Genomic DNA, 12,245 nt, shown 5'->3' on the forward strand with positions numbered 1-12,245 from the left:
TTGAATCGTACTACACTGGCTCTGACGCTTGTCTTATGTGGCAGGGCCTGCAAACTATTACAGACTACAAAGGAAGCACAGCCGCGAGCTGCCCAGTGACACAAGCCTACCAGACGGGCTAAATCACTTCTATGCTCGCTTCGAGTCAAGCAACACTGAGGCATGCATGAGAGCATCAGCTGTTCCAGGCGACTGTGTGATCACGCTCTCCGTAGCCGACGTGAGTAAGACCTTTAAACAGGTCAACATACACAAGGCCGCAGGGCCAGACTGATTACCAGGACGTGTACTCCTGGCATGTGCTGACCAACTGGCAGGTGTCTTCACTGACATTTTCAACATGTCCCTGACTGAGTCTGTAATACCAACATGTTTCAAGCAGACCACCATAATCCCTCTGCCCAAGAACGGAAAGGCAACCTGCCTAAATGACTACAGACCCGTAGCACTCACGCATGTAGCCATGAAGTGCTTTGAAAGGTTGGTAATGGCTTACATCAACATCATTATCCCAGAAACCCTTGACCCACTCCAATTTGCATACCGCCCAAACAGATCCACAGATGATGCAATCTCTATTGCACTCCACACTGCCCTTCCCACATGGACAAAAGGAACACTTACGTGAGAATGCTATTCATTGACTCACAATAGTACCCTCAAAGCTCATCACTAAGCTAAGGATCCTGGGACTAAACATCTCTCTCTGCAACTGGATCCTGGACTTCCTGACGGGCCACCCCCAGGTGGTGAGAGTAGGCAGCAACACATCTGCCAGGCTGATCCGCAACACTGGAGCTCCCCAGGGGTGCGTGCTCAGTCCCCTCCTGTACTCCCTTTTCACCCACGACTGCATGGCCAGGCACGACTCCAACACCATCATTAAGTTTGCAGACGACACAACAGTGGTAGGCCTGATCACCGACAACGACAAGACAGCCTATAGGGAGGAGGTCATAGACCTGGCCAGGTGCTGGCCAGGTGGTGCCAGAATAACAACCTATCCCTCAATGTAACCAAGACTAAGGAGATGATTGTGGACTTACAGGAAAAGGAGGACCAAGCACGCTCCCATTCTCATCGATGGGGCTGTAGTGGAGCAGGTTGAGTGCTTCAAGTTCCTTGGTGTCCACATCACCAACAAACTAGAATGGTCCAAACACACCAAGACAGTCGTGAAGAGGGCACGACAAAGCCTATTCCCCCTCAGGAACCTAAAAGGATTTGGCATGGGTCCTGAGATCCTCAAAAAGTTCTACAGCTGCAACAGCATCCTGACTGGTTGCATCACTGCCTGGTACGGCAACTGCATGGCCTCTGACCGCAAGGTACTACAGAGGGTAGTGCGTACGGTCCAATACATCACTGCGGCTAAGCTGCCTGCCATCCAGGACCTCTACACCAGGCGGTGTCAGAGGAAGGCCCCCAAAAAAAGCAAAGACCCCAGCCATCCCAGTCATAGACTGTTCTCTCTACTACCGGATGGCAAGCGGTACCGTTGTGCCAAGTCTAGGACAATAAGGTTCCTCAACAGTTTTTACCCCCAAGCCATAAGACTCCTGAACAAGTAACCAAATGGATACCCAGACTATTTGCATTGTGTGCCCCCATCCCTATTTTACGCTGCTGCTACTCTCTGTATATCTTATATGCATAGTCACTTTAATTATACATTAATGTACATACTACCTCAATCAGCCTGACTAACCGGTGTCTGTATGTAGCCTCGCTACTTTTATAGCCTCGCTATTGTATGTAGCCTCGCTACTTTTATAGGTTCGCTGCTGTATATAGCCTGTCTTTTTACTGTTTTTATTTCTTTACCTACCTATTGTTCACCTAATACCTTTTTTGCACTATTGGTTAGAGCCTGTAAGTAAGAATTTCACTGTAAGGTCTCCACCTGTTGTATTCAGCGCACATGACAAATACATTTTGATTTGATTTGACAATACCCTTTAATGACAAAGTGAATACAGGTTTGTAGTTTGGAACCACCAAGACTCTTCCTAGAGCTGGCTGCCTGTACAAACTGAGCAATCAGGGAGGTGACCAAGAACCCAATCGTCACTCTGACAGAGCTCCAGAGTTCTTCTGTGGAGATGGGAGAACCTTCCAGAAGGACAACCATCTCTGCAGCACTCCACCAATCAAGCATTTATGGTGGAGTGGCCAGAAGGTAGCCACTCCTCAGTAAAAGGCACCTGACAGCCCAGAAGGCAGCTAGACTCTCAGACCATGAGAAACAAGATTCTCTGGTCTGCAGCCTTCATACCGCTCAGGAAGGAGACGCGTTCTGTCTCCTAGAGTTGAACGTACTTTGGTGCGAAAAGTGCAAATCAATCCCAGATGAAATAAATAAAAGTTGAAATAAATCATTCTCTCTACTATTATTCTGACATTTCACATTCTTAATATAAAGTGGTGATCCTAAATGACCTAAGACAGGGAATTTTTACTATGATTAAATTGTCAGGAGTTGTGAAATACTGAGTTTAAATGTATTTGGCTAAGGTCTATGTAAACTTACGACTTCAACTGTACTTTGTTGTACTATTCTATACCACCAGCCCAATGATCTCAAGAACGATATCCACTAAGTCTTACTTTGGCATCAATGTCGGCAAGCAGCGGCGGAGATCCAGAAGGTTCAATTTGTAAGTCGCTCTGGATAAGAGCGTCTGCTAAATGACTTAAATGTAAATGTAAATGATGAAACCAAGATTTGAACTCTTTGGCCTGAATGCCAAACGTCACATCTGGAGGAAACCTGGCACCATCCCTTCAGCGACAGGGACTGGGAGAATGGTCAGGTTCGAGGGAAAGAAGCAAAGTACAGAGTGATCCTTGATGAAAACCTGCTCCAGAGCTCTCAGGACCTCAGACTGGGACGAAGGTTCACATTCCAACAGGACAACGACCTTAATCGCACAGCCAAGACAACGCAGGAGTGGCTTTGGGACAAGTCTTTGAATGTCCTTGAGTGGCCCAGCCAGAGCCCGGACTTGAACTCGATCGAACAGCTCTGGAGAGACCTGAAAATAGCTGTGCAGCAACACTCCCCATCCTACCTGACAGAGCTTGAGAGGTTCTGCAGAGATGAATGGGAGAAACTCCCCAAATACAGGTGTGCCAAGCATGTATTGTCATACCCAAGAAGACTCGATGCTGTAATTGCTGCCAAAGGTGCTTCAACAAAGTACTGAGTAAAGGGTCTGAATTATGGGGTATTGTGTGTAGATTGATGGCGAGAAAAACAATTTAATCAATTTTAGAATAAGACTGTAACGTAACAAAATGTGGAAAAAGTGAAGGGGTCTGAATACTTGCCAAATGCACTATATACTTTGTTTTATACATCTCCCATTTACCATGATGCAGTTCACCACAGCACTGACTTATGTGTTGACTTGATAACTGTGTCTGAGTTTTGAAAGACCCTCTTGTTCCATGCTGGCTGAAGACCTAGCTAGCCAGTAACTAGCTAACACCAGACACAGATGAAGTCCTAGCTAGCTAGTAACTAGCTAACACCAGACACAGATGAAGACCTAGCTAGCCAGTAACTAGCTAACACCAGACACAGAAGACCTAGCTAGCCAGTATCTAGCTAACACCAGACACAGAAAAAGACCTAGCTAGCCAGTAACTAGCTAACACCAGACACATATGAAGACCTAGCTAGCCAGTAACTAGCTAACACCAGACACAGATGAAGACCTAGCTAGCCAGTAACTAGCGAACACCAGACACCGATGAAGACCTAGCTAGCCAGTAACTAGCTAACACCAGACACAGATGAAGACCTAGCTAGCCAGTAACTAGCTAACACCAGACACAGATGAAGACCTAGCTAGCCAGTAACTAGCTAACACCAGACACAGATGAAGACCTAGCTAGCCAGTCACTAGCTAACACCAGACACAGATGAAGACCTAGCTAGCCAGTAACTAGCTAACACCAGACACAGATGAAGACCTGACACCAGACAGTAACATTTTGGCAATAAAGCTATGTAAACAACTCCCCTCTGCAAACACGCCTTTTTCGATGTTGGTTACAAGGTGGTACTTAGTTAAATTAGATAAGAGAATATCGAGTTACCATTTCTGTATTAAAATGAGAGTTAAGGTGATGTTATTTGAAACGGGGGAGGGGGCCAGTAACTTTATGATCAAACTTGATCAATGTAAAAGCAACAGCCATTTTGCTTCTACAAAATGGCTTTTGCTTTGATCTGATTTCATACTTTGATCTGGTTTCCTTCAAATATCATTAAAAAAAAAAAATCTTTTTAAGTGAATCGAGGGCATTTTCCAGTCGTGGTTGTAGAGCTCGTTCACGACCGTACAAATTTAGTATGACTCTGATTCGTAAATGAAAATATGTGGATGTTTACGTGTGACAGTTTGATAAATCCCAATCATTTGTTGCACACGCAAATCCTAGAGTCTCCACGTACACCAGAATTCTGTAATAAAATGTACTTACGGCCCCAGGAGTTTATTGTGTGTGTTTTCTCCAGTGTACGAGCCAGATGACTGGGAGGTGGGCAGAGATAAGATTAACATCCTACGAGAGCTGGGTCAGGGCTCGTTCGGCATGGTCTACGAGGGCATCGCCAAGGACATCGTGAAGGGAGAGCCAGAGACGCATGTGGCAGTGAAGACGGTCAACGAGTCGGCCAGTCTGAGAGAGAGGATAGAGTTCCTCAACGAGGCCTCCGTCATGAAGGGCTTCACCTGCCACCATGTGGTAAGAGAGAGAGAGAGGATGGTGATAGAGAGAGGATGGTGATAGAGAGAGAGAGGATGGTGAGAGAGTGGTGGGAGAGAGAGAGGATGGTGAGAGAGTGGTGGGAGAGAGAGAGGATGGTGATAGAGAGAGAGAGGATGGTGAGAGAGTGGTGGGAGAGAGAGAGGATGGTGAGAGAGAGAGGGCTAGGATAGAGAGGGGTAGATAGGAGAGTTCCTCAATAAGGTCTCCATCATGAAGGGCTTTACTTGGTGCTACAGTGTAAGACCTACAGTCTATAGAAGGTGACACCACATACCATGATGATCACAAGAAATCTTTGTTAAAAGTTGCTACCGAGGTGCAAGAATCAAAGCAAGCGATGTTTCCTTCTCAGGTGCGTCTGATGGGTGTGGTCTCTAAGGGCCAGCCCACTCTAGTTGTCATGGAGCTGATGACCCATGGCGACCTGAAGAGCTACCTGCGCTGCCTCCGCCCCGACTCTGAGGTACACACACACACACATATTATTGGGATCCCTGTCTTGAGGGCTAGTCTAGTGGTAGAGCTGCCTTCCCCTGCATCGCTCTCCTCTATCCACCCTGCATCCATCTCCACCCTGCATCCATCTCCACCCTGCATCCATCTCCACCCTGCATCCATCTCCACCCTGCATCCATCTCCACCCTGCATCCATCTCCACCCTGTATCTCTCTCCACCCTGTATCCTTCTCCTCTATCCACCCTGTATCCCTCTCCTCTATCTACCCTGTATCCCTCTCCTCTATCTACCCTGTATCCCTCTCCTCTATCTACCCTGTATCCCTCTCCTCTATCCACCCTGTATCCCTCTCCTCTATCCACACTGTATCCTTCTCCTCTATCCACCCTGTATCCCTCTCCTCTATCCCTCTCCTCTATCCTTTCTCATATTGAACTATATCACAAATACCCCACAAAACACATATTTCTGACTAGTATTTGTTGTTATCTATGCACCCCCTTGTGGCCTGTTGCAGAATAGCCCTAGTATTAATACATGTCTTGTCAGAATAACCCTACTGGGAGCCCGCCCCCCACGTTGAGGGAGATGGTCCAGATGACAGCAGAGATAGCAGACGGCATGGCCTACCTCAACGCCAAGAAGTTTGTCCACAGAGACCTGGCCGCTAGGAACTGCATGGTGGCGCAGGACTTCACTGTCAAGATAGGAGGTAGACTACACTCACGCAGTCTTAACCCTAACTTTAACCCCCAAATCACTCTTGCCTCTAACCCTAGCCCCTAACCCCTACACCTAACCGTAGCCCCTAACCCCTACACCTAACCCATAACTCTAACCCCTAACCCTAGCCCCTAACCCCTACACCTAACCCTAGCCCCTAACCCCTACACCTAACTCTAACCCCTACACCTAACCCTAGCCCCTAACCCCTACACCTAACCCCTACACCTAACCCTAGCCCCTACACCTAACCCTAGCCCCTACACCTAACCCTAGCTCTTAACCCTAGCTCCTAGCCCCTATCCCCAACACCTAACCCTAGCCCCTAACCCCTACACCTAACCCTCGCTCCTATCCATGGTCCTAAACTTAACCCTAGCTCCTAGCCCATAACCCTAGTCCCTAACCCTAGCCCCTAACAATAGCTCCTAACCCTAGCCCCTAAAACTGACCCAAGCCCCTAAAACTGACCCTAGCCCCTAAAACTAACCCTAGCTCCTAGCCCATATCCATAGTCCCTAACCCTAGCCCCTAAAACTGATCCTAGCCCCTAACCCTGGTCCCTAAAACTGACCCTAGCCCCTAAAACTGACCCTAGCCCATAACCCTCCTAACCCTAAAACTAACCCGAGCCCCTAACCCTAAAACTAACCCTAGCTCCTAACCCAAAAACTGACCCTAGCCCCTAACCCTGGTCCCTAAAACTTACCCTAGCTTCTAACCCTAAAACTGACCCTAGCCCCTAACCCTGGTCCCTAAAACTAACCCTAGCGTCTAACTCTAAAACTGACCCTAGCCCCTAACCCTAAAACTAACCCTAAAACTGACCCTAGCTCATAACCCTAAAACTGACCCTAGCCCCTAACCCTGGTCCCTAAAACTGTCCCTAGCCCCTAACCCTAAAACTAACCCTAGCCCCTAACCCTAAAACTGACCATAGCCCCTAACCCTAAAACTGACCCTAGCCTCTAACCCTAAAACTAACCCTAGTGTCTAACTCTAAAACTGACCCTAGCCCATAACCCTAAAACTAACCCTAAAACTGACCCTAGTCCCTACCCCTAAAACTGACCCTAGCTCATAACCCTAAAACTGACCCTAACCCTGGTCCCTAAAACTTACCCTAGCTTCTAACCCTAAAACTAACCCTAGCCCCTAACCCTAAAACTGACCCTAGCCCCTAACCATGGTCCCTAAAACTGACCCTAACCCTAAAACTAACCCTAGCCCTAAAACTGCCCTAGCTCCTAGCCCATATCCATAGTCCCTAACCCTAGCCCCTAAAACTGACCCTAGCCCCTAACCCTGGTCCCTAAAACTGACCCTAGCCCCTAAAACTGACCCTAGCCCATAACCCTCCTAACCCTAAAACTAACCCGAGCCCCTAACCCTAAAACTAACCCTAGCTCCTAACCCAAAAACTGACCCTAGCCCCTAACCCTGGTCCCTAAAACTTACCCTAGCTTCTAACCCTAAAACTAACCCTAGCCCCTAACCCTAAAACTGACCCTAGCCCCTAACCCTGGTCCCTAAAACTAACCCTAGCGTCTAACTCTAAAACTGACCCTAGCCCCTAACCCTAAAACTAACCCTAAAACTGACCCTAGCTCATAACCCTAAAACTGACCCTAGCTCATAACCCTAAAACTGACCCTAGCCCCTAACCCTAAAACTGACCCTAGCCCCTAACCCTGGTCCCTAAAACTAACCCTAGCGTCTAACTCTAAAACTGACCCTAGCCCCTAACCCTAAAACTAACCCTAAAACTGACCCTAGTCCCTACCCCTAAAACTGACCCTAGCTCATAACCCTAAAACTGACCCTAGCCCCTAACCCTGGTCCCTAAAACTGACCCTAGCCCCTAACCCTAAAACTAACCCTAAAACTGACCCTAGTCCCTACCCCTAAAACTGACCCTAGCTCATAACCCTAAAACTGACCCTATCCCCTAACCCTGGTCCTTAAAACTGACCCTAGCCCCTAACCCTGGTCCCTAAAACTGTTCCTAGCCCCTAACCCTAAAACTAACCCTATCCCTAAAACTGACCCTAGCCCCTAACCCTAAAACTGACCCTAGCCCCTAACCCTAAAACTGACCCTAGCCTCTAAACCTAAAACGAACCCTAGCCCCTAACCCTAAAACTGACCCTAGCCCCTAACCCTAAAACTGACCCTAGCCTCTAACCCTAAAACTGACCCTAGCTCCAAACCCTAAAACTGACCCTAGCTCCTAACCCTAAAACTGACCCTAGCCCCTAACCCTGGTCCCTAAAACTAACCCTAGCAACTAACCCTAGCCCCTAACCCTAAAACTGACCCTAGTCCCTAACCCTAAAACTGACCCTAGTCCCTAACCCTGGTCCCTAAAACTAACCCTGGTCCTTAAAACTAACCCTGGCCCCTATCCCTAGTCCCTAAAACTGACCCTAGCCCCTAACCCTGGTCCTTAAAACTAACCCTAGCCCCTATCCCTGGTCACTAAAACTGTCCCTAGCCCCTAACCCTGGTCCCTAAACCTGTCCCTAACCTGAACCCTGAACCCCCCTAGATAGATATATGTCCTTGTGGGGACTAACAACATGTCCCCAGTTGGTTTTATTTGTTTACTATTGTTGTGGGGACTTGTGGTCCGGTATAGTTAAACAGATCCAGACACACATATCAAGATAGTAGGTATGGGAACTCACTCCCTCACATATACAATGTAATACTTTTAAATACATCTACATACATGTTTCACTGCCTCCTGCAAAGTACATTTCCCAACTGGGATAATAAAGATTCTCGCCTGTAATTTCTCTCATTCTGCAACACAATGGTGCTCTTTCCACTTTGGACGTACAGTTGAAGTCAGAAGTTTACATACACTTAGGTTGGAGTCATTAAAACTAGTTTTTCAACCACTCCACAAATTTCTTGTTAAGAAACTGTCGTTTTGGCAAGTCGGTTAGGACATCTACTTTGTGCATGACACAAGTGATTTTTCCAACAATTGTTTGCAGATTAATTCACTTTATCACAATTCCAGTGGGTCAGAAGTTAACATACACTAAGTTGACTGTGCCTTTAAACAGCTTGGAAAAGTCCAGAAAATGATGTCATGGCTTTAGAAGCTTCTGATAGGATAATTGACATAATTTGAGTCAATTGGAGGTGTACCTGTGGATGTATTTCAAGGCCTACCTTCACACTCAGTGTCTCTTTGCTTGGCATCATGGAAAAATCAAAAGAAATCAGCCAAGACGTCAGAAAAGTAATTGAAGACCTCCACAAGTCTGGTTCATCCTTGGGAGCAATTTCTAAACCCCTGAAGGTACCACGTTCATCTGTACAAACAATAGTACACAAGTATAAACCCATGGAACCACGCAGTCATCATACCGCTCAGGAAGGAGACGCGTTCTGTCTCCTAGAGATGAACGTACTTTGGTGCGAAAAGTGCAAATCATTCCCAGAACAACAGCAAAGGACCTTGTGAAGATGCTGGAGGAAACGGGTACAGAAGTATCTATATCCACAGTAAAATGAGTCCTATATCGACATAACCTGAAAGGCCGCTCAGCAAGGAAGAAGCCACTGCTCCAAAACCGCCATGAAAATGCCAGACTACGGTTTGCTACTGCACATGGGGACAAAGATCGTACTTTTTGGAGAAATGTCCTCTGGTCTGATGAAATAAAAATAGAACTGTTTGGCCATAATGACCATCGTTACGTTTGGAGGGAAAAGAGGGATGCTTGCAAGCCGAAGAACACCATCCCAACCGTGAAGCACGGGGGTGGCAGCATCATGTTGTGGGGGTGCTTTGCTGCAGGAGGGACTAGTGCACTTCACATAATAGATGGCATCATGAGGTAGGAAAATTATGTGGATATATTGAAGCAACATCTCAAGACATCAGTCAGGAAGTTAAAGCTGGTCACAAATGGGTCTTCCAAATTAACAATGACCCCAAGCATACTTCCAAAGTTGGGGCAAAATGGCTTAAGTACAACCAAGTCAAGGTATTGGAGTGGCCATCACAAAGCCCTGACCTCAATCCTATAGAAAATGTGTGTGCAGAACTGAAAAAGTGTGTGCGAGCATGGAGGCCCACAAACCTGACTCAGTTACACCAGCTCTGTCAGGAGGAATGGGCCAAAATTCACCCAACCTATTGTGGGAAGCTTGTGGAAGGCTACACAAAATGTTTGACCCAATTTAAACAATTTAAAGGCAATGCTACCAAATACTAATTGAGTGTATGTAAACTCTGACCCACTGGGAATGTGATGAAAGAAATAAAAGCTGAAATAAATCATTCTCTCTACTATTATTCTGACATTTCACATTCTTAAAATCAAGTGATGATCCTAACTGACCAAAGACAGGGAATTTTTACTAGGATTAAATGTTAGGAATTGTGAAAAACTGAGTTTAAATGTATTTGGCTAAGGTGTATGTAAACTTCTGACTTCAACTGTATTTGCCTTTTCATATAGGTCATTAGTATTTTCTCTCCTTTCTCTAATTGTTTGTATGAATATTTGACAGCCTGTTGCAAAGCAGGTTTCTGTTCTGGGATAACAATAAAATATATTCTCTACTCAACCCTCAGACTTTGGTATGACCAGAGACATCTATGAGACGGACTACTACCGTAAGGGAGGGAAGGGTCTGCTTCCTGTCCGCTGGATGGCTCCTGAGTCTCTAAAGGATGGAGTGTTCACCGCACACTCTGACTGCTGGTGAGGATACGTGACTGTGACTCTGTCTCTGCCTCTGTCTGTATCTCTGTCTCTGTGTGTGTCTGTCTGTGAGAGTGTGAGCCTGCTAACTGGTTCCTCAAAAGTTTTTCCCGACCTATCCACCTATGGAGTTTTTCCTTGCCACTTGTGTGTGTGTGTGTGTCCGTCCCAGGTCATTTGGGGTGGTGTTGTGGGAGATCAGTACCCTAGCAGAGCAGCCGTACCAGGGCCTGTCTAACGAGCAGGTCCTGAAGTTCGTCATGGATGGAGGATATCTGGACCGACCAGACAACTGTGCTGACCGGCTGTAAGTCTCACCTCTAGATCAATGTTATAAATGATACAGTGTCTGTATAGTCCAGCTCAATGATATCACACTGTAGATATCTATGGTGTAGTCGTGGTCATTGTGGGATGGGAAGACCAGGTATAGATGACAACGTCAGAACAATCACTCTTCTTTGGTGATCATGATACTGGGGATATTAGGAATATTAGTGATCGTGATATTGGCGATCATGATTTAGGGGATATTGGTGATTGTGATATTGGGGATATTGGTGATCGTGATACTGGGGATATTGGTGATCATGATATTGGGGATATTGGTGATCATTATATTGGTGATCATGATACTGGGGATACTGGTGATCATGAAACTGAGGATATTGGTGATCATGGTACTGGGGATATTGGTGATCATGATTTTGGGGATATTGGTGATCATGATTTTGGGGATATTGGTGATCATGATATTGGGGATATTAGTGAACATGATATTGGGAATCATGATACTGGGGATATTGGTGGTCATGATATTGGGGATATTAGTGATCATGATATTGGGAATCGTGATATTGGTGATCATGATACTGGGAATATTGTCGATCATGATAATGGGGATGTTGGTGATCATGATACTGGGGATATTGGCGATCATGATACTGGGAATATTGGCGATCATGATCCTGGGGATGTTGGTGATCATGATACTGGTGGTATTGGTGATCATGATACTGGGGATATTCGAAATCATGATATTGGTGAACATGATATTGGTGATACTTGTATTGATGATCATGTTGCTGGGGATATTAGGAATATTAGCGATCGTGATACTGGGGATATTAGGGATCATGATACTGGTGATATTGGTGATCATGATACTGGGGATATTAGTGATCATGATACTGGGGATATTGGTGATCATGATACTGGGGATATTGGTGATCATGATTTTGGGGATATTGGTGATCATGATACTGGGGTTATTGGTGATCATGATACTGGGAATATTGGTGATCATGATATTGGGGATATTGTTGATCACGATATTGGGGATATTGGTGATCATGATACTGGGGTTATTGGTGATCATGATACTGGGGATATTGGTGATCATGATTTTGGGGATATTGGTGATCATGATACTGGGAATATTGGTGATCATGATACTGGGAATATTGGTGATCATGATATTGGGGATATTGTCGATCATGAAACTGGGAATATTGGCGATCATGATACTGGGGATATTAGGAATATTAGTGATCGTGATA

At 46.0% G+C, this 12,245-nt stretch overlaps 1 protein-coding gene across 1 annotated transcript in view; it reads left to right on the forward strand.

Moving 5' to 3' along the window:
• Positions 1 to 12,245, forward strand: part of LOC135509425 (insulin receptor-like) — a 157,083-nt gene that overhangs the window by 140,725 nt on the left and 4,113 nt on the right. Inside the window, exons 18-22 of the mRNA XM_064930075.1 lie at positions 4,526 to 4,755; positions 5,132 to 5,242; positions 5,786 to 5,948; positions 10,557 to 10,686; positions 10,859 to 10,993. Of these exons, the coding sequence (XP_064786147.1) occupies positions 4,526 to 4,755; positions 5,132 to 5,242; positions 5,786 to 5,948; positions 10,557 to 10,686; positions 10,859 to 10,993 (769 nt within the window). The remainder of the gene's footprint in view (positions 1 to 4,525; positions 4,756 to 5,131; positions 5,243 to 5,785; positions 5,949 to 10,556; positions 10,687 to 10,858; positions 10,994 to 12,245) is intronic.

The sequence above is a fragment of the Oncorhynchus masou genome, chromosome 3 (genome assembly GCF_036934945.1).
Source record: "Oncorhynchus masou masou isolate Uvic2021 chromosome 3, UVic_Omas_1.1, whole genome shotgun sequence".
NCBI lineage: Eukaryota > Metazoa > Chordata > Actinopteri > Salmoniformes > Salmonidae > Oncorhynchus > Oncorhynchus masou.